The 23512-nt window shown below is 36.9% G+C and overlaps 1 protein-coding gene and 1 long non-coding RNA gene across 4 annotated transcripts in view; one reads left to right on the forward strand and one right to left on the reverse strand.

Annotated features, from left to right (window-relative positions):
• Nucleotides 1-598: 598 nt before the first annotated feature.
• Nucleotides 599-23512, forward strand: part of LOC144366121 (uncharacterized) — a 120626-nt gene continuing 97712 nt past the window's right edge. The window contains exon 1 of one of the 2 annotated variants that reach the window (XR_013424979.1): nt 599-1237. This is a non-coding gene — a long non-coding RNA (uncharacterized LOC144366121). The remainder of the gene's footprint in view (nt 1238-23512) is intronic. The other variant, XR_013424978.1, reaches the window with a different exon arrangement.
• The window catches only part of Slc16a10 (solute carrier family 16 member 10), a 119165-nt gene continuing 109124 nt past the window's right edge, over nt 13472-23512 (reverse strand). For both annotated transcript variants that reach the window (XM_005330169.5, XM_078019483.1), the window contains one exon: nt 13472-22911. In XM_005330169.5, coding sequence (XP_005330226.2) covers nt 22679-22911 — 233 coding nt within the window. In that variant the 3' untranslated portion in view covers nt 13472-22678. The remainder of the gene's footprint in view (nt 22912-23512) is intronic.

Below are 23512 nucleotides of genomic sequence, written 5' to 3' on the forward strand. Positions count from 1 at the left end.
AGGTGCCTCCTAGCCTAGGGAGCCCGAGCTCCAGTTTCCCAAGAGGTGAATCAAGGGGAAAGATGTGGCCTCATCCTTTAGAGCAGGTACCTTCCAAAGAATTGCAAGGTGGACCCTCATGTCCTGGGGAATGGAGGGACCCCCCAATGAGCTTTCCCTTATTTTTTTCCCCAAAATCCCTGCCCTTGCTTTCTTTACCTGAGGTTGTTCGATCTGTTGTTCATTTTTCACTCCACAAATATTTGTTGAACCTCTCGAATTTCAGAATTTCACGTTAGCCAGATTTACAGATAGGAGGATTAAGGCACAGAGTAAGTAACAACTTGTTCCTGGCCAGACAGCGCAACAGTGTCATTTATGGTGGTGTACGAGTTGCTCAAGAAACAAATCCCTGTCCAAAGCTGCAGTTTCAAGCCCACACCTGCCCTAGTTCCTGCAGATAATCCTGGTGTGGTAGGGAAGTGGAACAGGGCATTGATTTGCTGTGATTGCTGGCTGAGTAAAGTTACGCCTGCTGAGAAAGAAAGGCTTTCTCTTTTTTATCCAATACCAGGTTTGTTTTCTTTTACTCTTTAACCAACCTGACCACAACCTCAAAATATGAAGTAAATATTTGCCTTTATCATCTCAAATACCCTACTCTACCTGATTTCTTCTTCTTCCTGCCCCCATCCACTGAAGCTCCCATACTATAAACCCTAGTCTTAGCAACCCAGACCCCAACTCTCCAGCTTCATCCTTTGGGTCATTAAATCCTTCCCAGTTTACCTCAGAAATGTCTTTTCAATCTGCTTTTAATTCTCCCTTTCCACTATCTTAATTCTCAACCTTCTCATTTCTTGCTTGCAAAAAGTTTTTGGTTGATTTCCAAATTGTGCATCTGGAAATTTTCTGTGGGGGTCCTCTGGAATATCAAGGTGATGATAGATAACAAGAGTTTAAAAAGTAGAGTCAGGCAATCAGGGTAGAGGTAATAGTTTGAGATTTTATTTTAGGTGAAGCAATACTTGTGAAAAAAATTATTTTTTCAGACTGGAAACCAACTCTGGTTTTCACACATGCTAGGTAAATGGTCTGTGTAAGTTAATTATTGACTACGGGATTTGTGTTAAGATAGAAATGAAAACAATAGGCACAAAGGGCTATGGGAAAATGTGGCAGGGAAGAATTAATTCCACTTGGGAGAGTCGCACAATGTTCCACTTAGAAGGTGACATTTCATCTGGGTCTTTGAAGGGTAAGTAGAAATCGCTACAAAGTATTTTGAGTGATAAGCAACTCTTAGTACAAATGTACAGAGAAATTCAAGGGCATGGAGTGTTTATAAAGCAGACTCTGATAAATGCTTGGAAAATGTGCACACAGAAGAGACAGTTTCTATCTTTATACAATTCATAGACTAGTAGGGTAGACTAGTATTAAACTGTAACACAAGAGTTATGTGGCTTAATAAGTATAGTAATAATATGAAGGAAAATATAGTAGAGGCTGTTATTTAAGATACCTTATTTTAGTTTGGGGTGCTTGGGAAGATGTCTTTGAGCACAGTTTGGTGTCGTTGACAAAAAGTGTGTCTAAAAAAGAATGGAAGAAGACTTGGGACACATAGGTTAGGTCCACACTGTAAAGAACTTTGAATGCCATAAAAAAAAAGCTTGGACTTGAGCAACTCACTTCTGTTGGCATGATGAGATTGGATACAACCAAAAACGTTTTCTCAGAATATCAAGCTTCATAAAAATTCATCTTTATCTCCTAAAACTGAGATCATGTTACCATCTTCCATAAACCTGCCCCACGTCTGTGGTATTCCCTGCAGCCACCACCAGGCACCTGGTCATCTCAGTGAGGAATCTGAGATCCTGCCTTGATGCTTCCTTCTTTCTGTCTTCTCCATTAATCACCAAGTCTTGCCAATTTTACTCTGGAGATATTTCTAGAATCTAGCCTCCTCTTCATCAAAAAAAAAAAAGCTGAATTACAATGAATTCAGTTTAAAGAATAAAATGGCCTTTATTAGCAACTGTAGAATTAGGATGGTCATTAGGAACTGTAGAATTGGAATGGTCATAGCAGAGCTGGGACGTGGCTCATTTATAGAGCGCCTGCCCAGCAGTCAGTGAGCCCTTAGTTCTATACCCATCACTGGAAAAAGAAAAGTCATTGCAGCATTTATTTTTTAATTTAAAAAAAATCTGAAATAATGCAAATGCTTAAAATAAAAAAATAAGATGGTGATTATTCTACAAACATTGTAAAATACTTAATGCCCCCTTAAAATACAAATTTTATATTGTATATATTTTAGCACATAAAAATAAAAATTTTCAAGTGAAAGTAAAAATTTAGGTCCAGGGTATATACCTCAATGGCAAAGTGCTTGCCTACTTTCAAAAACCCTGGGTTGGTTTGATTTTTGGCACTGCAAAATAAGTAAAGACATAAACAAACAAGTAAATAATTGAGTGATTTTTTAAAGGTCTTTTCAGTAAGATTTTTACAGACTAAATAGTATCAATAAATAATACAGTGAATTGAAAAAAATACTTGATACTTCTTTAAGTTGCCTATAAACCTATGTTGTCAATGAGTACAGATATCGTTTCATATGACAGAACAGTGATACATTGAAGCAGATACATTTTTTCCTACAATAATTTTTGAGTTTCAATTACTCTATCCATTGTTAGTATTTTTTAAAATAATTTTTCCTTTATAATTTTTTATTCATTATTAATGTCACAAATTTTTATTTGTTTCATTGTGCAGAATGCTATTATAATGAAATTCACTTGACCTCAAATCATTACATGGTGTTATGGGTTGCATAGGAGGTGTCCCCAAAAGCTCTTGTGTGAGACAATGCAGGAATGTTCCAAGGTGAAATAATTAGATTAGGAGAGTTGTGACCTATTCAGTGGATTAGTCCATTTGGTGGATTAATAATTTGAATGAATTAGTGGGTGGTAACTAAGACAGGTAAGGCATGGCTAGAGGAAGTAGGAAGCAGGTCAGTTGGGGGTAGGTCCCTGGGGATTATATTATCCCTGACTCCTTGCCCTCAAACTCTCTCTGTTTTCTGGATGTTTTGAACAGAGAAACTTTCTGTAGCCAATTCCTTCCACCATGTGTTCTGCCTCATCTCACACCCTAAGTATGGAGTCAATCAGCCATGTGCCAAATCTCTAAAAACATGAGACCAAATAATTTTATCCTCCTCTAAGTTGTTCTTATCAGGTCTCTTGATTATAGTAACAAAAAGTTAACACGTATGGCAAATCGACCAACATCTTTCTTGCCATCTCTGTTCTTCTTAAAACACTAACATTGCTCATTAAAAGGGTAAAAATTATTTCAATTTGATTTCTGTTCATCTTCATACAAATGACCTTTTACACTGGTGGCAAGAGTAATTTTTCTCTAACACTGGATGGCTTACCATGTTTTGCAATTGTTTGTGTTACGCTGAATGAAACAAATCACCTTTCTGATAAGGGGAAAAAAAGTGTTAAACATTCCAAATGCAGTTTTCAAACTTTTCAGAATGCTATATCTCAGACATATCCTCTATCTCTGCCAGCTTAACACCATGTTTCTTTGTAAAGTGGCCACTTAATCTTGATTGTTTCATTGTTTCATTGCTTCATTAGAGAAAAACAGGTTAACAAAATAGGCATGTTGTTAGCTATTAATTTGAGGACAAAGATATAAAATATTGATACTTAATATTGATATATTTTATTTGTAATTGATGAAATATGGACTAAATAAGTGTATTTTTCTAGATGGATCAAATCACTATCACTGTGAATGCAACATCATAAATACAAAGTTGTCTCATATGAGTCACTGACTACTCTAACACCATGAGATTGCCTTTGATGATTTTCCAAAATGGGTAACCATTCTTAGTAAAATTTTAACTAAAAGAAAAGTCAACATTCTCTTGCGTTACACTTTTACTTCCTTGGAAGTTTTGGCCTTTATTGAAGCTATGCGAAAATATCTTGTGTTTATGTATAAAAGAGAGAGAGTATGGGCTCAGATCATTAAAAACAAACTTTTCTACTCATATGAATATTTGGCAGAGAGTTCAGAAGTTGGAGAGCATGTGGGATGATCCCACACATTGTAGCTGCCTAGCATCTCTGGTTCTGCCCACTAAATGCTCATAGCAACCCTCAGTTACCATGGCACCTTCCCATTTTTCTGTGTCTTCTGAGGGCACTAGGACTGATATAACCACTGGTATAAAGCATCTGCTTGAAGCTCTGCAAATAGTATTTTCTCAAATGATAGATGCCACAAAAGAGCGTGGTATTGCAGTTGTGTGCACTAAGATAAAATTCTTCTAAGTTGCTTCTTGGTAAAAGTTCAGATATAATAGGAAATTCAGAAATACTCTCTTTGTTCTTAAACTCCAAAGCCCTTTTTTTTTAAAAAGAGAGAGAGAGAGAGAATTTTTTTAAATATTTATTTTTAGTTCTCGGTGGACACAACATCTTTGTTGGTCTGTGGTGCTGAGGATCGAACCCGGGCCGCACGCATGCCAGTCGAGCGCGCTACCGCTTGAGCCACACCCCCAGCCCCTCCAAAGCCCTTTTAAATTCATAGACATGGGATGTATAATGGTGACAGATGGCAATTGTTAGGTGGCAGAGCCTCACTTACCGAAAACTGTGTTTGCTCTCCTATCTGAAAACTAGTCTTTGTGTAGAAAACCCTGTGCTAACTAGTATTCAGTCTTCTTTAAATGTTTGGTAGAACTCATCAATTAAACTCTCTGGTCCTGAGATTTTAGTCAACTTTTCCTCTCTGTGACAAAACACCTGGGAGAAAACAATTTAAAGAAGGATAGATTCATTTTGGCTCAGAAGTTTTAGTCAGAGGTTTTAGTCCACGGTCATCGGGCTCCATTGCTGTGGGTCAGAGGTGAGGCAGAACATCATGGCAGAAATATGGCAAAGGAAGTCTGCTCATCTCATGGCAGCAGGAAGTAGTGGTGGGGGGTAGAATGGGGATAAGATATGCCTTGGGTGATCCACTTCCTCTAACTAAACCCTACCTTCTGCAGTATTCACCACCTCCCAATAACATCATCAGAATTTGAATCCATCAATGAATTAATTCATTGATGGGATCAGAGCCCTCATGATCCAATCACCTCCCCAAAGTCCCATCTCTGAATATTGTTGCATTGGGGACCAAGTCTTCAACACCTGAGCCTCTGGGGTCGCTTCGTATCCAAACCATACTGGGAGGCTTCTTTATTACTGATTCCATCTCACTGCTTGTTCTTGATGTTGGGTTTTCTGTTTCTTCATTGTTCAGTCTTGATAAGGGCTATATGTCTAGGAATCTGTCCATTTCTTCTAGATTATCAAATTTATTGGCATACAATTGCTCATAATAATTTTTAATGGTCTTCTGTGTTTCTGTGGTGTTGGTTGTTATGTCTTCCTATTCATATTTGATTTTATTAATTAATTTATTTACTTTAATTGATTTATTAATTTATTTAACTTTATTTATTTATTTCTCCTTTTCTTAGTCTAGCTAAGGATTTGTGTATTTTGTTTCTCTTTTCAAAAAACCAGCTCTTTGTTTCATTGATCTTTTGTATTTTTTTTTAAATTCTCCATTTATTTCTGCTCTGATCTTCATCATTTCTTTCCTTCCACTGATTTTGGGCTCAGTTTGTTCTTGCTTTTTTTAGTTCCTTGAGATACAGTAATTGGTTGTTTATTTGAGATCTTTCTACCTTTTTGATATGAACATTGATTGCTATATACTTACCTTTTAGTACTGCTTTTGCTGTATCTGGCAGGTTGTGGTATGTTTTGTCTACATTTTTATTTGTTTCAGGAAATTTTTATTTTTAATTCCTTTCTTGATTTCTTCCTTGATCTATTGGTTAATCAAAAGTAAGTTATTGATTTCCCATGCATATGTATATTTTCCCGAGTTTTTCTTTATATTGGTTTCTAGCTTTCTTACAATATAGTCAGAAAATATATTCATATGATTTCCATTTTTAAAATTTTGTTGAGACTTGTTATATGGCCTATCCTACAATCCATCCTGAAGAATGTTCTATGTGATGATGAGAAAAATGTGTATTTGTCGTTGAATGAAAATTTCTGTAGATGTCTGTTCAGTCCATTTGGTCTAGGAAATTTGGTCAGTGCAATTTAACTCTGCTAGATTCTTTGTGGATTTTCTATTTGGATGATCTTCTCATTGCTGAAAGTGGTGTATTAAAGTCCCTGATGCTTATTATATTGGAGTCTTTCCCTTTAGGTCTTCTAGTATTTGCTTTGTACATTTGGGTACTCCCATATTGGATGCATATATATTTAGAATTGTTATTTTCTCTTTCTGAATTGCCCACTTTATCATTATATACTGACCTTTCTTGTCTCTTTTTACTGCTTTTGATTTAAAGTCCACTTTATCTTGGTGGGCATAGTGTTATAATCCCAGTGATGTGGGAGGCTGAGACAGAAGGATCACAAGCTCAAGATAAGCCTTTGCAACTTAGGGAGACTCTATCTCAAAATAAAAATAAAAAAGGGCTGGGAGTATAGCTTAGTGGTAGAGCACCCCTGAGTTCAATCCCTAATTCCACACAACATGTCTATTTTATCTTATATACGTATGACTACTCTTGCTTTCTTTTGGATTCCATTTGCATGAAATACCTATCCATGAAAAAGCTACACTTGAAAAAAAAAACCCATTCAATCAAAAACAAAACAAAACAAAAATCACCCTCTAATAACCAGCCTCCCACAATCAAGATAAATTTAATTGTAATTTCTCTGATTTTTTTTTTATACCAGTGATTGAACTCAGGGGCAACTTACCACTGAGATACATCCCCGGTCCTTTTCATTTGTTTATTTTATTTTGAGACAGGGTCTCATGAAGATCTTAGGGCCTTGATAAATTGCTGAGCTGGCCTCCAACTTATAAACCTCCTGTCTCAGACTTCTAAACAGTTGGGATTACAAATGTGCACCACTGCACCCAGCTCCCTGGGATATCTTATTTCATCCTAATACTTTTGGTATATGTGTTTCCATAGTGGTAAAATGAGTCTGTTGTAACCAAGAGTACAGGTCTTGTTTTTTTTAATCCATTTAGTCACTATTTAATTGGAAAATTTAATCCATTTACCCTCAAGTTAATTATTGATAGGTAAGGTATTCCTGTACCATTGTGTAACTTATTTTCTTGTTTGGTTGTTACTTTCTTTCCTTTTCTTCGTCTCTTATAGCCTCTCTTTGTGGTTAAAAGATTATTCTAGTTATGTGTTTTGGTTCCTTGTTTTTTTTAATATTTATTTTTTAGCTGTAGTTGGACACAATATCTTTATTTTACTTATTTATTTTTATGTGGTGCTGAGGATCGAACCCAGGGCCTTACACATGCTAGGCGAGCGCTCCACTGCTGAGCCACAATCCTAGCCCCTGTTCCCTGCTTTTTATTTTTGGTTCACCCATTATAGATTTTTGTTTTATGTCACTATGAGGCTTACAAAAACATTTTGTGATTATGCCAAGCAATTTTGAAATGAAACCATATCAATATGATTGTAAAGATTAGGAGAGAAAGAACAAGTGAAAATATAGTAGGAAAATTCTCCTTTGGCACTCCATTCCTCCACACATTTTGAATTTTTGATATCCCCTTTGACATATTTCTGTATTACCTATCACTTAACATGTTATTTTAGTTATTAGTATATATTAAACTGATTTTTTGTCTTCATACTTAAAATATGAATGTAAACAGACCATGCTTAGAATACTAGAGCATTCTGTATTGTATCTTACCAATGAAATTTAGATCTTATTATGATTTCTTCTTACTTATTAATGTCTTATTCTTTCCTTTTGCAGAACTTCCTTTAGCATTTCTTGCAGAACAAGTCTGGTGGAGATACTTTCAGCTGTTGTTTGTGTGGGAATGTCTTTACCCCTCCTTCATTTCTAAAAGATACCTTTGCTGGGTACGGTATTCTTAGTTGACTTTTTTTTTTTTTTTTTTTTCAGTACTGAGAAAATATCATGCTACTCTCCCTAGGCTTGTTAAGTTTCGGCTGCAAAGTCTGCTGTCAGGTGAATCGGAACACCCTTATATGCTGTTTCTTTTCTTTTGAAGTCTTGGGATCTTTATCTTTCACCTGTGAGTATTGGTCATTAGATGTTTTGGGGTAAACTTGGTGGAGTTCAATTTGACTGGTGACTTTTGACATTCCAGTAGCTGTACATTTGTATCCTTCTCTAGGTTTGGGAAATTTTCTATTATGACTTCTCTGAAAGAGCTTTCTACCCCTTTGACATTTTCAAGTCCTTCTTATACCCCACTAACACAAACATTTGCTCTTTTTATACTATCCCAAAGTTCATGTGAGCTTTCTTCATTCCTCTTTATTCTTTTTTCCCCATACTGTATATTTGAAAATTGCCTGTCTTTGAGCTAATTCTGTCTTCTGTTTTATCCATCCTGCTATTGATGCCTTCCATCACATTGTAAATTTCACTGAGTATATTTTTGTTCTCAAAAATTTGTTTTATTTCAAAAAATTGACCCCAAAAATAAAGAAATAAAATGAATTCCAAATCTTGGTTAAGTTTCTCTGTTGGAGTTTTGAAATGTGTCTCTGTTTTCTTCAAGCTCACTGAGTTTCCTTGAGATAGCTATTTTAAGTTGTCTTTCTAAGAATCCACTCATACTGATTGCTGCCTGGTCAGTTTCTGGCACTTTATTTAGAGTACTAGGTGAGGTCATGGTTTCCTGAAAGCTCTTGATACTTACTGGCATGCATTGTCATCTGGGCATTGAGAGATTAGGTATTTGTTCAAGTCTTTCTAATCAGGTTTTGCTTGTGCCTATCTTTGAAGAGAGTCTAAACTGGCAGCTTATTTTCTAAGCCTGTGGTCACTTCCACTACTTCAGCACTGGATGGCGCCCAAGTCCAGATATGCCGGGAGTCTGCTATTGGTATGTCATCACTGTTTTGTATTAGAGGATGATTCTTGACCGAGGTTTGTCCTAAATAGGCTGTTGGTATAATGTTCAGAAAGAAGAGCATCAGCTGATGGTGATGAAGACTAAAACATGAGTCCATCCCTTTAGGGCACAGGTTATTCCTGATGCCAGGGCAGTTCTAGAGTCCCATCTGTGAACACTGGCCTGGTGATAGCTGTGCTGCCTGAGGTTAGTGGAGATAGTCCCTTGGCCACAACGGTGGCACTAAGCTGGCTCACACCTTAGTCTCACAATCACAGGACCCATATAGCTTTGGGAGAAGGGTGAGTGTGCCCCAGACCTACTCCAAGGCCAGAAATGATGCAGCCAAAGCTTGGGACTGTCCCTCAATGCACAGGTCTCCATCTGACTCCAGAGCCAGTGGAGATGCTCTGCCTGGAGGCTCAGGCCTTCTCGTGGGACATTGACTTTCTACTAGATGCTGGGTTTCATTGCAGTAGGCCTGACCCTGGCACTGGGTTCCAACATAAAGCCTTACCCTCATGGAACTTATGGTCCAGTGAGGAAGACAAATACAATAGTGACAACTAGTGAGGAGGAAAAAATTAAGTTGGGAAGGAATATAAGTATCAGGGGGATGGAATTAAATTGTAGCTGGCCAAGGAAGGCTTCACGGTAAAGGAGACTGAATAAGGACCAGAAGGAGGGGAGGGAGCAGTTGAGTGACTACCTGGGGGATGAGTCCCCCACACAGGGGGCAGAAGTTGAAAAATCCCAGAGTGAAGCCAGAGAGAGAATAGGAGATAAGGTCAAGGAAGTAGCAGGAGCTGGAATATGTGGAGCTGTGCAGGCTATGGCAAGAATTCCAGCTTTTGCAAGAGAGATAGGGAGCCACAGGATGATTTTGAGCAGAGAGCAAGGGCTCATCTGACATGTTTTGACAAGTTCAGGCTGGTTGCAAACAGAAATGAGACTCAGGGGAAGCAGAAGAACAAAAGAAAAATGTGATTGCGTGGATCAGAGTGGTGCAGGCAGGGTAGTGAGAAGTGGGAGGGCATATTTTGAAGTAGAGCCATTAAGGTTTGTTGGCACATCTGAAGTGGGTGTGAGAGAAAGGGTGACAAAGGATGACTCCAAGTGATTTTTAGTCAGGCAATATTGGCAGATACAAGGCTTTGAATTCAAGGGAGAGGTATGGGTTTCACCAGCATCTAGGTAGTAAGTCAAGCTAGAGAGTGAGCATAAAGGCAGAGTTCAGAAACTAAGCCTAATGGTCTCCCAATACTTAGAGGTTAGAAGATGAATAGGGTCCAGCAAAGGAGTGGCTAAACAAATAGGAGAACCAGATAAGTATTGTATTCTGGAAGCCTGATTCAGAGATTAGGACTTGATTCACAATACCAAATGCTCCTCAATTTAGATAAAATAAGGACTGGAAAATGACTATTAGGGCTGGGGATGTAGCTCTGAGAAACCAGCCTCTACCTCAGAGAAAAGCCTGTCCAAGGAAGGGGGCGTGACCCTTGTCTTTGGAAAGACCCACAGAGCACTCCTAGGCAGATAACCACCCTTCTGAGTTGTTTATCCACAAATAACAGGAGATATCTGTGGAGTCAGGCGTCCCAGACTCAGTCAGGCTAGGCGAGGACCCACAGCAACCCCCTAGCAACCACCAATCAACATGAGACAGGGAAAATACCTGGGATGCCAGATGAACCCCCCCAGTAGTTCATGGTGGTTGATAACATGTTGGGAAACCATGTAGTTCAGTAAGTACTCCCCTCGTGGCTTAAACCAATCAGTTCAAAAGAATCCCCCTCTTCTACTAACCAATCACCCTTATCCAACTTGTTCCCACCAGTGAATGTGCTAATCTGTTTTAGAGTTGTTTTATGATTTTCCGGTGGTGTGTGATCGATTTGCTAAGAGATGCTATGATGTATGTGAAGTCCTTGCCTTCCCCAAAGAGTGTATAAAACTGCTGCAAACCCTGGGCTCGGGGCCTCTCAGCGTCACCAGTTGCTGTGTGCGCGCGGAGGACCAAGCTAGCTCGAAATAAACACCTCTTTGCTGCTTACATCGATCTTGGTCTCTGGTGGTCTTTTGGGGGGTCCCTAATTTGAGCATAACAGCTTAGTGGTAAAGTGCTTGGAGAGAGAGAGAGAGAGAGAGAGAGAGACTGACTTTGGATTTAGAGATTGTGGAGGTCAGTGGGGTAACCTAATGATAAAAAGGGTGTGGTAGAATCAAAATCCTGATGGAGTGGGTTCAAAAGAGAATAGGAAGATAAAATTGGAGAGAATGAATACACATTTTTTCAAGGAAAACAATGTGACTGTCTTTTGTAAATAGAAAGCAATGAGGCAGCGCTGCGGAGATAGCTTAGTAGCAAGGCCATGAATGAGGCAGGCCCTGAGGAGGGAAGTGGAGGAGGGAGGCCAGAGCTCAGGTGGCCTATGTTGTTTGTATTTTGTTTTGTGGTGTTGGGGATTGAACTCAGGGGCACTGTACCATTTGGCTCCATCTCCAGCCCATTCTCTTTTTTGAGACAGGATCTCACTAAATTGCTGAGACTAGCCTTGAACTTGCAATACTCTTGCCTCAGCCTCCTGAGTAGCTAGGATTACAGGTGTGCGCCATCATGCCCAGCAGCATGTGGAGTTTTGTTTGTTTTTGTTGCTGTTGTTGTTGTTTTGGTTTAGGTCAGGATGGAAGACATAATAGCATGTGCTTGTGATGATGGAAATGATTCAGTTGAGGGGGGAAATTGACAATATAATAGAGAAGAAATGGTTGAAGACAGTGGATGTTTTTAACTTGGAAAAGAAAAGATGCAGAGGCACCTACTAAGTGGAACCCTGAGAGAACTGAACTGGCTTTTCAGATCCCAAGTGAAAGGTTAGGGAGGAAACTGACTGAGGAAAGACTAAAGGTGGGGCCGGGTTATAGCTCAGCCTCAGTGGTAGAGCGCTTGCCTCACACCTGTGAGGTACTGGGCTCGATCCTCAGCACCATATAAAAATAAATTAATCAAAAAAATTTAAAAAGACTGAAGGAGCTATAGACTGGGAATAGAGATAGAGAGAAAATGAGGAAATCCATGGAAGATGAGATCAAAGTAAAAGAGCAGGTACAATGGAAACCAGGAAGAGGAAATTAAGGGCATGCCACCTTGTGATAAGAGGAAGTTTGTTATTTAAGATTTCAAAGATAAAGACATTGCCAGAGATGACAAGGTTTCAAAGTATCCCAGTTAAGTCAGTTCCACATGAATATTGAAACTTGGACCAAAACCTACTGGCTGGAATAACTGATGGATGTCCAGGGATGACCAGGGATGACTGTGACAAGGACAGATAAAGGGAGGTAAAGCTGCATGAATCAAGCATGAGAGGCAGAGGTCCCATTTGTGGAGAGGAGCCCCGGGAAAGGTGCTGAGCTTCTCATCTCTAGAAGGATTCAAGAAGACACTGGTGATTCTAAATTTAGGGATAAAAAAAAAAGAAAGAAAGAAAAGAGAATTTGGAATTCTAAATCTGATAACTATGAAAATTGAGTTAGGCCTCTCAAATTACTTTTGTTGCTTGTTTGTTTAAAGTAAAATTCTATTTTTGTAATAAAAATTATTTTCTCGGGTGAGAATTTTATGCTGCTTAGGATCAGTAACAGTTTGTCATTTCTATTCTCTCCCCCCGAAATTTGCTCAAAGACCCTCTAATTGCCTGCATGATTCCAACATTTAAATATTTACTGGATTAAATGACATCACAGATTATAAATTCTTAAATTTAATGTACTAAATCTCTTTAGGATCATTAAACATAAATGATGACTTTCTCTAGGACCTATATTCAGAATATATAAAGAACTCCAAAAATTTACACACACATCAATTCAATGGATAAACACTTCTCAAAATACAAATGGCCAACAAATATATGAAAAAAAAAATGTTCAACATCCTTAGCAATCAGGGAAATGCAAATCAAAACAGCACAGAGATTTGATTGCATTCTAGCTAGAAAGGCAATCATCACTACAAATAACAAGCCTGACAAATTGGTGCACACTGGTAATCCCAACCACTCAAGAAACTGAGGCAGAAGGATTGCAAATTCAAGGCCAGACTCAACAACTTAGTGAGGCCCTAAGCAATTTAAGAGAGATCGTCTCAAAAATAAAAGATTAAAAGATCTAGGGATGTGGCTCAATGGTAAAGCATCTGAGTTCAATCCCAGTACCAATAAATAAATTTAATTTTTAAAAGGGATGAAAAGGGGGATCAAATATAAATAGTTTTGGAGCTGGGCATGTGGCTTAGTTGTAGAGCACTAGGCTAGCCTGGGCTACATTTGATCCCTGGCACCACAAAAAGATGAAAAAAGAAAGAAAGAAAGTATCCAGGGCTTTTGGATCATTTCTCTCCATTCCCTTCTCTTGAGAAACAATATTCAACACACTTGGAATACATATATGCAGTTTTAAAAGCACCAATTTATTTCCCTTTTATTTATTACAGGCTGTTTCCTTCATTTCAGTAATCTCCCCACCCAGGGAATTCCATAAATATAAAGTCTTAAAAGAATTTGCTAAATTTTTCATTGCATTTACTGAGAATATCACGTTTTCCACAGTCAAATGATCTTATTCTCCAAATGATTACAAAGCTCTTTTCATTTAAAACATTTTGGTTATGTGTACTAAATAGCATATTATTTAAAATTCAGTTATAAATTATACTCTTTAAAGAGAAACAAATTTTTTTAAGTACTAAAATGCCACATACTGGTCTAATCCAGCATGATCATTTCACATGGCAATCTATATTTCAACAAATACTGTGCCAGAAATGGCATCCTATGTAGGAAGGAAAGCAGCAGAGCCACATTTCAGAGTGCAGCATGCACTTGGAATATTTGGTTTTGATGTCTAACTTCCAAAATATATAAAATAATTTTTAAAAATTTTTGGATAAACATTGAGTCAAAATGAAAAGTGTCAGATTATTCTAAAAGATACTTAAGTCATAGAAGACTTAATAATACTGCAGGGTTCAATTTGCTGTAGCTCTAAGTTTTAGGCTAAAATAAACTGGTGGGAGAACAAACAGATAAGACAAATTTCCCAAGCATTGTGCAATGCCTTTAAAATCTTCTATTTCTCCACCAAAATATATTCATAGTTATGTCAGAAGTTATAATGTTCTAACTTCTTATAATAAACCCCCATTCTACCCTCCACACTTAGCTCATGTCAATAGTTGAAAGGAGCAACCATTAGTTAACAGTGAGCTCAGTACATTCTATTGTGAATGTCTAATTAGGAAAATGATAATGAGCATTGTTTTCCTAATTGGTTTTATCAAATCCTCATACAATACAGTTAAGGCAAAGAAATATAAGAAAACCTGTGATCCCCAATTTACCTGAACCCTACTTACAGAACATTAGGATTCAGAGATCTACATGTAATTTCAGGTGGAATTTCAGGTACTACACAATTATCCATAGTCATGGTGCTGAGAGCCCTTGATAAGTCAAGGATATGAGATCTGCTGACACTGACCCAGCTGCAACAGTTACTAGTTTAAATCTCTGTATTATGTCTGAAAGATGAACAATGACACTTCTAGTGAGAAATTGGGACAATATAAAAATAAAACTGAGCAAATAACTAATTCTTTAAGACTGTTAACTCTCCAAACTGATTTTAGCCTGAAAATGTTAGTTTCAAATGTTCAAATATTTACTTATGTAAGCAAAATAGAAAGCCATATGTCTGTCTGTATGTATATCACTTTTTTTCATAGTCCCTCAGGGACATTTTGTGTGTGTGTGTGTGTGTGTGTGTGTGTGTGTGTGTGCGCGCTAGAAACATGAACAAGGGACTGTGTCATTTAAGTTGTTACCTTGAAGGCCATGTTCATGAGAAACTTTTCATTTGGGGAAGATTTTGTGTTCCATAATTTAAATATGTAAATGCTAAAAAAATTATGTACTTGAACTTGGTAATCACTTTATAGATGAAGTTTTTCTTTCCCTTAGATGTGTACAAATGCAACATATAACAATGTTGGCTCTACATAGTTCCAATTGGTATACATATTTAAAAAGAAAAATTAATGTTGAAAGGAATATGAAGTTTAGCACCATTCTTTGCCTCATCTCTCTTTGGTAGGGAAAAAAAGGCACAAATTACATAATCCATTCATAGTGAAGGGTTAAAATATAACACTATAAAAAACAAATCCTCAGTCCCTGAAATAATAATATTTCAGTACGGCCTGAATTATGAAAGAAACTTTGACCCATTAGAGAAGATCAAAGTAGAAAGATTTATGTATTTACCCACACATAAAATATTTAATAAATTGACTATTCTAGTATCAGACAGATATTGAACAATATTATCAAGAATAAGTCATATATCACAGGCTTCAAAATGGAATTGATTTCTAAGTGTTATATTCTTAGTTCCTATCACATACATGCTTAGTAACATTCAACCCCAAAATACTCCAAAATCCCTATGCCCAGGGACTTGAATCCAAGGGTAGTTTTGAGTCAGGGTCTCAGTGAATTGCCTAGGCTGGACTTGAACTTGTGATCCCCAGCCTCAGCCTCCCTGGTCACTGGAATTATAGGTGGGCACCACCACATTGGCATAGCACTCACATTGAAAGGCCAAGAAATATCTTTAATTATATTGATTTTTTTCCTTTGGTGGTGCTAGGGATTGAACCCAAGGCCTTGTGCATGTAAGGCAACACTCACATCAGCTGAGCTATATCCCCAGCCCCTAGATTGGAAATTTGTAGGCTAACTTCTACACTCTCGGTGAATTCAATGAGAGCATTTTGAAAGGCTCCAGTGAGACAAAACTTCATTGCCGTGGTCCTTGTTCCACTCGGAAAGGAGCACCTCTACTAGGGGTTTAACACAGAAGTTGTAAGGCTCAGGCCTTACAGGATCTATCATCAGTGATCATCTGTCCTCCTGCCAATGAAGACAGACCTTTTCATTTCCAATGTTAATTTGAAAAGCCACTTGTGAAGCAGTTTAGCGAATATTCATTATTATCTTGATTATAAGTTTCTTCAGTTTTTTCCTTTGTCAGATCCACAGGCCACATTCATTGTTATTCCTTGTTTGTTCCATTTACACTCAATTGTGGGGGAAAAGCACTGAAGAAATCTTACTGACATTTTAACCCCATTAATGGCTTGCTTTCCCTTGCCTTTTAATCCAGAAACACCATTAACTCCATTCTGATGAAGCAGATTGAAGCAGCTGGGCTGAAAGCTGAGGTAGTGAACTCATGACCAAGTGAAGGTTGCCATCAAATGCTTAGTTAGAAAGGGTTCCATTTCATTCCCAGTATCTTTCCAACTTACTAGTAAAAATACTGAAATCTTCTCCTTTGGAAATGAGGTAGCCTCCTATACTAGTTGATGTTTATCAAGATTTTTTCTGCTCCCAGAAAGCAAGATTGTACCTATTTAGTGTGGCACATTGAACTTTACATTCTCAAATGTGAAGAGGTCAAGGTGATTGAAATTTACTATTTAAAATCTGATAAAAGGGACAAGCTCAGTAAACTACTATGTCCTAACTCAGTGTTTCTCCGAGAGATTCCAAGATGTGACAATGAATTTTATCATGGGTCTTTACTTTTGCAAAAGTCATCTGCTAAGTCTACATTGATGGGGGTTCAATAATCATGGTTCTATCGTGCATGCAATTTCACATTTAGCTATGGGCAATTGTACCCTATCATTCTATACACTAAATGGGAAGGAAGCATGGAACAGGGACAAATTCCATATTATTATTATTTGTGGTGCTGGAGATTATTTATAACACAAAGTATTATTCTTTGCCAATAAATAATAAACGTGGCTGTGACTATGAAATTATAATGGGCCAGGAATATCTGTCCACCTTGTTTTTATTTGCCCCTGGAACATTCTCAAATTCAGCTCCAGGTACTCTTTTTATCTCAACAATCAGCAAAAATCAGTGAATATCATAAAGCGAACCGATAAGTCAGTAAAGTAGCAGGTGTTTCCTCTATGGTGTGTGTACTGGGGACTGAACCCACAGGTGCTTTACCACTTAGCTATAACCCCAACCTTTTTTATTTTTATTTTGGGTCTTGCTAAGTGCAGAGGCTGGCCTTGAACTTGTAATTCTCCTGCCTCAGGCTCCTGAGTTGTTGGGATCACAGGTGTGCACCACTGCACCCAGCTCTGAAATGTGTTCTTATCCCATGCTACCACACTACTGGTATGACTGAAAAATTGTTCTTTTGATTTACAAGTAACAAAAAGTTTGTCTTTTGAAGAGTTAAATTTTTTGAAATGCTTCCCCCCACCCCTATTTGCAAAGGTAGTACTTATTTTTCAAATAAGAAAAGGAAAATAGATGTAAAAACAAAGTAATAACATTTTACTTCCTCCTTTGAAGGCAACACACTGGAAAAGCAACAATCTTTGACCTAATACAAAAATTGTTCCTTAATGTTTTGCCAGGAATGTTTTGCCAGTTTTCAGTATTAGAAATTTCCTGAAGCGTTTTAAGTACTTGTTTACATATTTTAAAATTGAAGCTAATGAGTTCATGCATTTCCATTTGTATCTGTAAAATCTGGGATTTTTCTTTGAGACCAGTCAGCATAAAATGTAATTAATCCGACCTTAGGCGGGTTCCTTAGGCAGGTTCTGGAGGCTCACTACATTCCAAGTCATCCGCCATAGTGTGCTTTCAAGACTAAGATTCAATAAAACCTTAATGGAATATGAAAACCAAATTAAGCAATTATGCTCTCGAAATATTTATGCTAAAAACTAGCAATTTTTTTCTTCAAAGCATTTACCTTCAATGTTTAAAGCTTTAGAAGTTAGCTCAAAAGTTGACAATTACATGAAACAGCAGTACCCTTAAATATTTAAATCGTGTAATTTAAAAAATCATTGTAGACCATTAAAATTATAAGCTCAACACTATGAACAAGCCATTCTCCAATTTATACAAAACTGGGCTGGGATCCATTTTGTGAACTACAGGGCAACAAGTAGTGCAGCTAAGCAACTAAATGAGGATATTGGTGGGCTCCTCAGGAGGTTTTTGAAGGATGGTGGTAAGTAAAGAAAAGGGAAAGAATGATGAGGAAAACAGTAAGAAATAAGGTACAGATGAACAGGTTCACTGGTAGGAACTCCTCAGGGCCACCCATGTTACAGACTGCCTACCCTTAACCTTCTATCACACTTTCTATGCAGTTTTATTGACTAAACATTAAACTCCACCTGGACATAAGACCATTTACAATAACACTCTATAAAAGAAAACAAATGCAGTTAAAGGATAACAGTTATCAAAAGAAAACACACTTACTTTTTATAACAAAGTTGTACATTTACTTTAAAAGTGTGGAAAGTTGAAGCTAATAGCATAAAAAATTTCTGACTTGGGCAAGCCTATGGGATCATCTGCAATCATGGATATGGATACACTGATGACTTATGGATCATGAAATGTAAATGAAGCCTCATTTTTATTTATAAATAGAATTTGAAGCTTACCACAAGCACTATGCAATTTTCAGTGGAAATCACAGATTTTGTAACAGGGTTATAGAGTAAACATTGAGACAATGATCAAAGAGATCTACAAATTTCGAATGAAGTATCAGTAATCTGGGTGATGTATTATTAAACTTCCACCACAGTAAAATTTAACCAAAACCTTTCTGGGAGCTCCTTAAGCATCTGTTACAATAGTCTGACTCAAAATTTCTATAAAGAAAAATGATCCCTTTCTCATTTTACTCTTGACTTTGAGAATATGCTAAGTGTTATCAGAATGAATTCTGACACTGTACTCTCTTCCTCTCAGAGAAGTATCTGGGAATGAACAAGAAGACCTCACCAGGTCACATGATACAACAGTGACCTTAGGCGAGTTCCTTAGGCAGGTTCTGAAATTAGATTTACTTTGACTAACGAAGTTTTTTTTTTTAAATCTAAAACACCAATCTTTATTTTTCATCTTTCTTGGTTTGTATATTTTAGACTTTTAGAAATTTCTTACCAAATAACACATTCCAAAATGTTTATTTAGTGGAATTTAGCATCTTACCCTTTATTCTGACTTTAGGATATTCTCCATGAAATTCTATTACAAGTGAACCCTTTCAGTGTTACAGATAGTTTGATTCATTTCATTAAACTGAAAACTACTTATATACTATTCTTATATGTATTATCATACACAAACACAATATGCCGAGATCTAAGTTTTTATTTAAATACTTAAGTCACTAACCAAGCAAGACCAAGTCTTCAGATTTCATATTATCTTTTTCCATTTCAAAAATAAGCCAGATTTTGAAAGAAAAAGCAATTTGGAGGTCTTTATAGGTCTTTTCCATTTTAGAATTAAGTCTTTCTGTAATGTGTGTGTGTGTGTGTGTGTGTATGTGTGCAGAGGGGTGTTCTTTTGAAATCTCTGCGAAGGAAGGAAGGAAGGAAGGAAGGAAGGAAGGAAGGAAGGAAGGAAGGAAGGAAGGAAGATTTTTATAATGGCAAATTTGATGACTGGTTTTAATTGTATGTTTTTACTGAACTTTTCAAAAATGTGATAATGTTGTGGAATGAAAGTAATATCTTGGATAACTGGGAGTGAATAAATGAAGGATTTAATATACTATACTATCATGAAACACAAACATGAAAGGGCAGTGTAATCAAAATGTAGTTTTAAAATTCCTGCCACAGAATCTTTTGCAAACAAATTATCAAAGACCACTGAATATGAAACTATTAGAAGTAGTAAGTTGCAGCCGGGCATGTGGCACATATCTATAATCCCAGCTACTCAGGTGGCTGAAGCAGGATTGCAAGTTCAAGGCCAGCCTCAGCAATTTAGCAAGACTTTGTTTCAAAATAAAACAAAAAGGGCTAGGAATGTAGCTCAGTGGTAGAGTGTCTTGGGCTCCATTCCTAGTACAGGGGTTGGGGACGGGGGTAGTAGTAAATTGCAACTATTTGTGTGGGCTGGTAAGTTGCTGAATATCTTCACAATCAAAATTATTTAAGATCCTATTAAAAATAAATTCCATATTTAGCATTTACACTATGAACTTTCAAAGTGGCAAGTGAGAAAGCTTATACTGAAAAATCAATGGATTTTCCAGCTGTTCAATTAACAGCCTCACATCCTTCAAGCCCCCCCCCACCCGTCCCTCCCAAGCCAACAACTACAAATTCAAATGCTCTCCAGATAGTTCCATTCTTAGCTGAAGTAAGAGTAGGACTTTGCCTTTTAAAGATAATAGAAGATGAAAAGAAAAATAGTGAGCTAATAAAATTTTCTTACCTTACAGATAATTTAGAAATAGATGAATAAATATCTAATATTCATCTATACTTAAGATTGAAATATACTTTGCATATTATTGATTTTTAAAAGTCTAAAATATTGAAGTATAATTTTAAACATATAAGGAAGTGTTCCAGTTTTTGTAAGTGGATAATGTGTCACAACATAGCTAGTTTTTTAATTTTGGGTACTCAAAACTAATAGTTTTCTTATAACAATATTTATAAATAAAAAAGTAACAGAAATATTAATGGAGATCATACTAGGATAAGCACAGCACCACATTAACAACTTTTTGGTTAATGCTGGGCTATATATATAATGATGGTCCCATAAGATTATATTGCTTAGTAAAATTGTAACTATCTTGGTGTAAATTCAATCTGTGTTTGCCCAATGAAACTGTCTACAGATGCATTTCTTGAAATTGGGTCTCATTAAGTTGTTGAGTCTGGCTTCAAACTTATGATCCTTTTCCCTCAATCTCACAAGTTGCTGGGATTACAGGCATGTGCCACTACATCCAGCTAATGATGCATTTCTTAAAATTTGTCCCAGGTCATTAAGTTATGTATGACTGCACACATGAATGTAAATTTTTACGAGAAAATTTTGGAAATGTAGGAATTCTCTGTTATTAGTACTTTAATTTTTTAAGGCCTATTGACCTCTTTTTTTTGAGAGAAGAGAGAATTTTAATATTTATTTGTTTATTTATTTATTTTAGTTTTCAGCGGACACAACATCTTTGTTTGTATATGGTGCTTTGTATGTGGTGCATGCTAGTCAGTGAGCTACTGCTTGAGCCACATCCTTAGCTCCCCCACTGACCTCTTAAGTCCCAAGTTTTCAATTCTGCAAAGAGTTCAATGAAATTGACACAGGTACATTAAAGTGGGTTGAGGGGCTGGGGATGTGGCTCAAGCGGTAGTGTGCTCACCTGGCATGCGTGCGGTCCAGGTTCGATTCCAAGCACCACATACAAACAAAGATGTTGTGTCCACCGAAAACTAAAAAAAAAAAATAAATAAATATTAAAATTCTCTCTCTCTCTCTCTTTTAAAAAAAAGTGGGTTGAAAACCATAACCTAGAGCTTATATATTATTAATATATTATGTATAACTAATATAATAATATATAATTAACATAACATATAATTTAAATAGGTTATTATTTCCAGCCTATTTTAATACACCTGTGTCAATGTTGTTGAAATAGTCACATAATTAAAAACTTGGGACTTAATGGGTTAATGGATCTCATATGTTATATACTTATACTATAAGTAATACACTATATTTAATTTTTATAGGTGTTCTATCGGGGGCAATGGGATAAAATAGGTTAATTTCATTAAACCTATTTAAGCAATTGTTTCTATCAGAAAGATATTTTCTTCATGAATATAAAGGATTTTGTCCTTCCCCGTTGTGCGGGTAACTCCAACTTGATAACCTGCTCAGTAAGAATTGGTTTAAATACCAGTGCTAAAGAATCCAAAAGTCAGAAAAATCCATAAATCTAAGGTAAAAATATTCTATTTTACTTTATTGTCAAAACAAATCAGAAATCTGGGATGCTTCTGGCTACTTGAATAAAACTCACTGCAAACCCAAAGGGGACAAAGGTAATGAGAAGAAATGCCTTACTCCTGAACTGCTCTGCCTTCTGAAGCAGATGCCTTTCATCTCATATATCAATACTGAATACATTGTTAGCATCTGCTTCCAGAAGGTCCCTCAATGCAGGAGCAAGTCAGTATGTTCTAATCACACAGCTACCTCTCAGGCAAGCAACTTTAACCTAGACTTGAGGTTTAGGTAGATCTGGTATTATCTAGAAGACAGGCTTAAATTTTGCAAAAAGTTTCCAAAGAGCAGAAGAAATTAAAACAGAGTACCAGAACTGAAGACACCATGTGAGACAACAGATAAAATATTTCCAGACCTAACAAAACCACAACCCTTTCAGTATAGCCTGAGGTATTTTAAAATAATTGTACAAGCTAATAACATTCACAGTTTCCAAAGTTGCTTTGGACTGAGATAACTTCAAAGGTTCATAATATTTAACTTTTAGACATATTTTCCTGCAACTGAGTCTGTCCTCGGACTCCTGGAAATATCAGACAGCTATCCAGTGGCAGAAAATGGTCCTTGTAGTAATAAGGTTTCTATTTCCCAATTATTGTGCTATTCTGATGATATGATTAAAAAAATAAGAAATTTGCAATTCATATAAAAGGAAACCTTGCTTAAAATTCAAAAGCAAGTCCAGTCTGGTGGAGGTATATAAGACATTAAATAATAGAGTCAGATTCTTTTTTGAAGATTCCAGATGAGCTTGACAGCAGAGAGTTCTGGTTGTCCAACATTTTCTCCATCTTTTCTCCTCCAGTAGTTTTGCTGATCTCTCTTTGCTTCTTACTATGGATCCATGGGATAAAACAAAGCACAGTACCTCCAACAAGAGGAGGAATTCCAGCCAGGTAGAATGCCACATCATAGGAGTCCAGTTTGTCACGAAGTAACCCTGTGAAGGAAAAAACTGTCATCAAGAAAGAACAAGTATGGCTCTTAGTAGTCCTCAGATCACTCAAAATGATGACCTAGACCCAGCCTCATAACTTCACCTCAGTAGGACTGACTCAAACATCAGATATCAGACATTTTTAAGAAACAGATCTGAGATATGAACCTTTTCTGGTATGAAGAAGGAAAGACCTCCTATCTTTAATCTTATCACTGAGTACAGGCTTCTGAATTCTCACACCAAGATATTAATTGGGAGAAATATTTGCAACTAAGCTTCAGCTTTCTGAATGTCCCTTAGAGACCTCTTGAGGTATTCAAACACATGATATAAACACTTAGCTGGGGCTGGGGCTGGGGCTGGGGCTGGGGCTGGTGCTCAGCGGTAAAGACTCGCCTAGCACATGCAAGGCCCTGGGTTTGATCCTCAGGTATTGTGTCTAACTACAACTGAAGAAAAAAAAAAAAAACACTTAGCTGAAGGTGGACAGAGCATTCAGATGAAACTTTACTCAAATATCTATATTTCAAACCAATATTGAACCTGTTTTTTCCCTTTAATAAATAACATGAAACACTTTTAAATTATAATCCAAAAGCAT

This window comes from Ictidomys tridecemlineatus, chromosome 8 (assembly GCF_052094955.1).
Source record: "Ictidomys tridecemlineatus isolate mIctTri1 chromosome 8, mIctTri1.hap1, whole genome shotgun sequence".
Taxonomy (NCBI): domain Eukaryota; kingdom Metazoa; phylum Chordata; class Mammalia; order Rodentia; family Sciuridae; genus Ictidomys; species Ictidomys tridecemlineatus.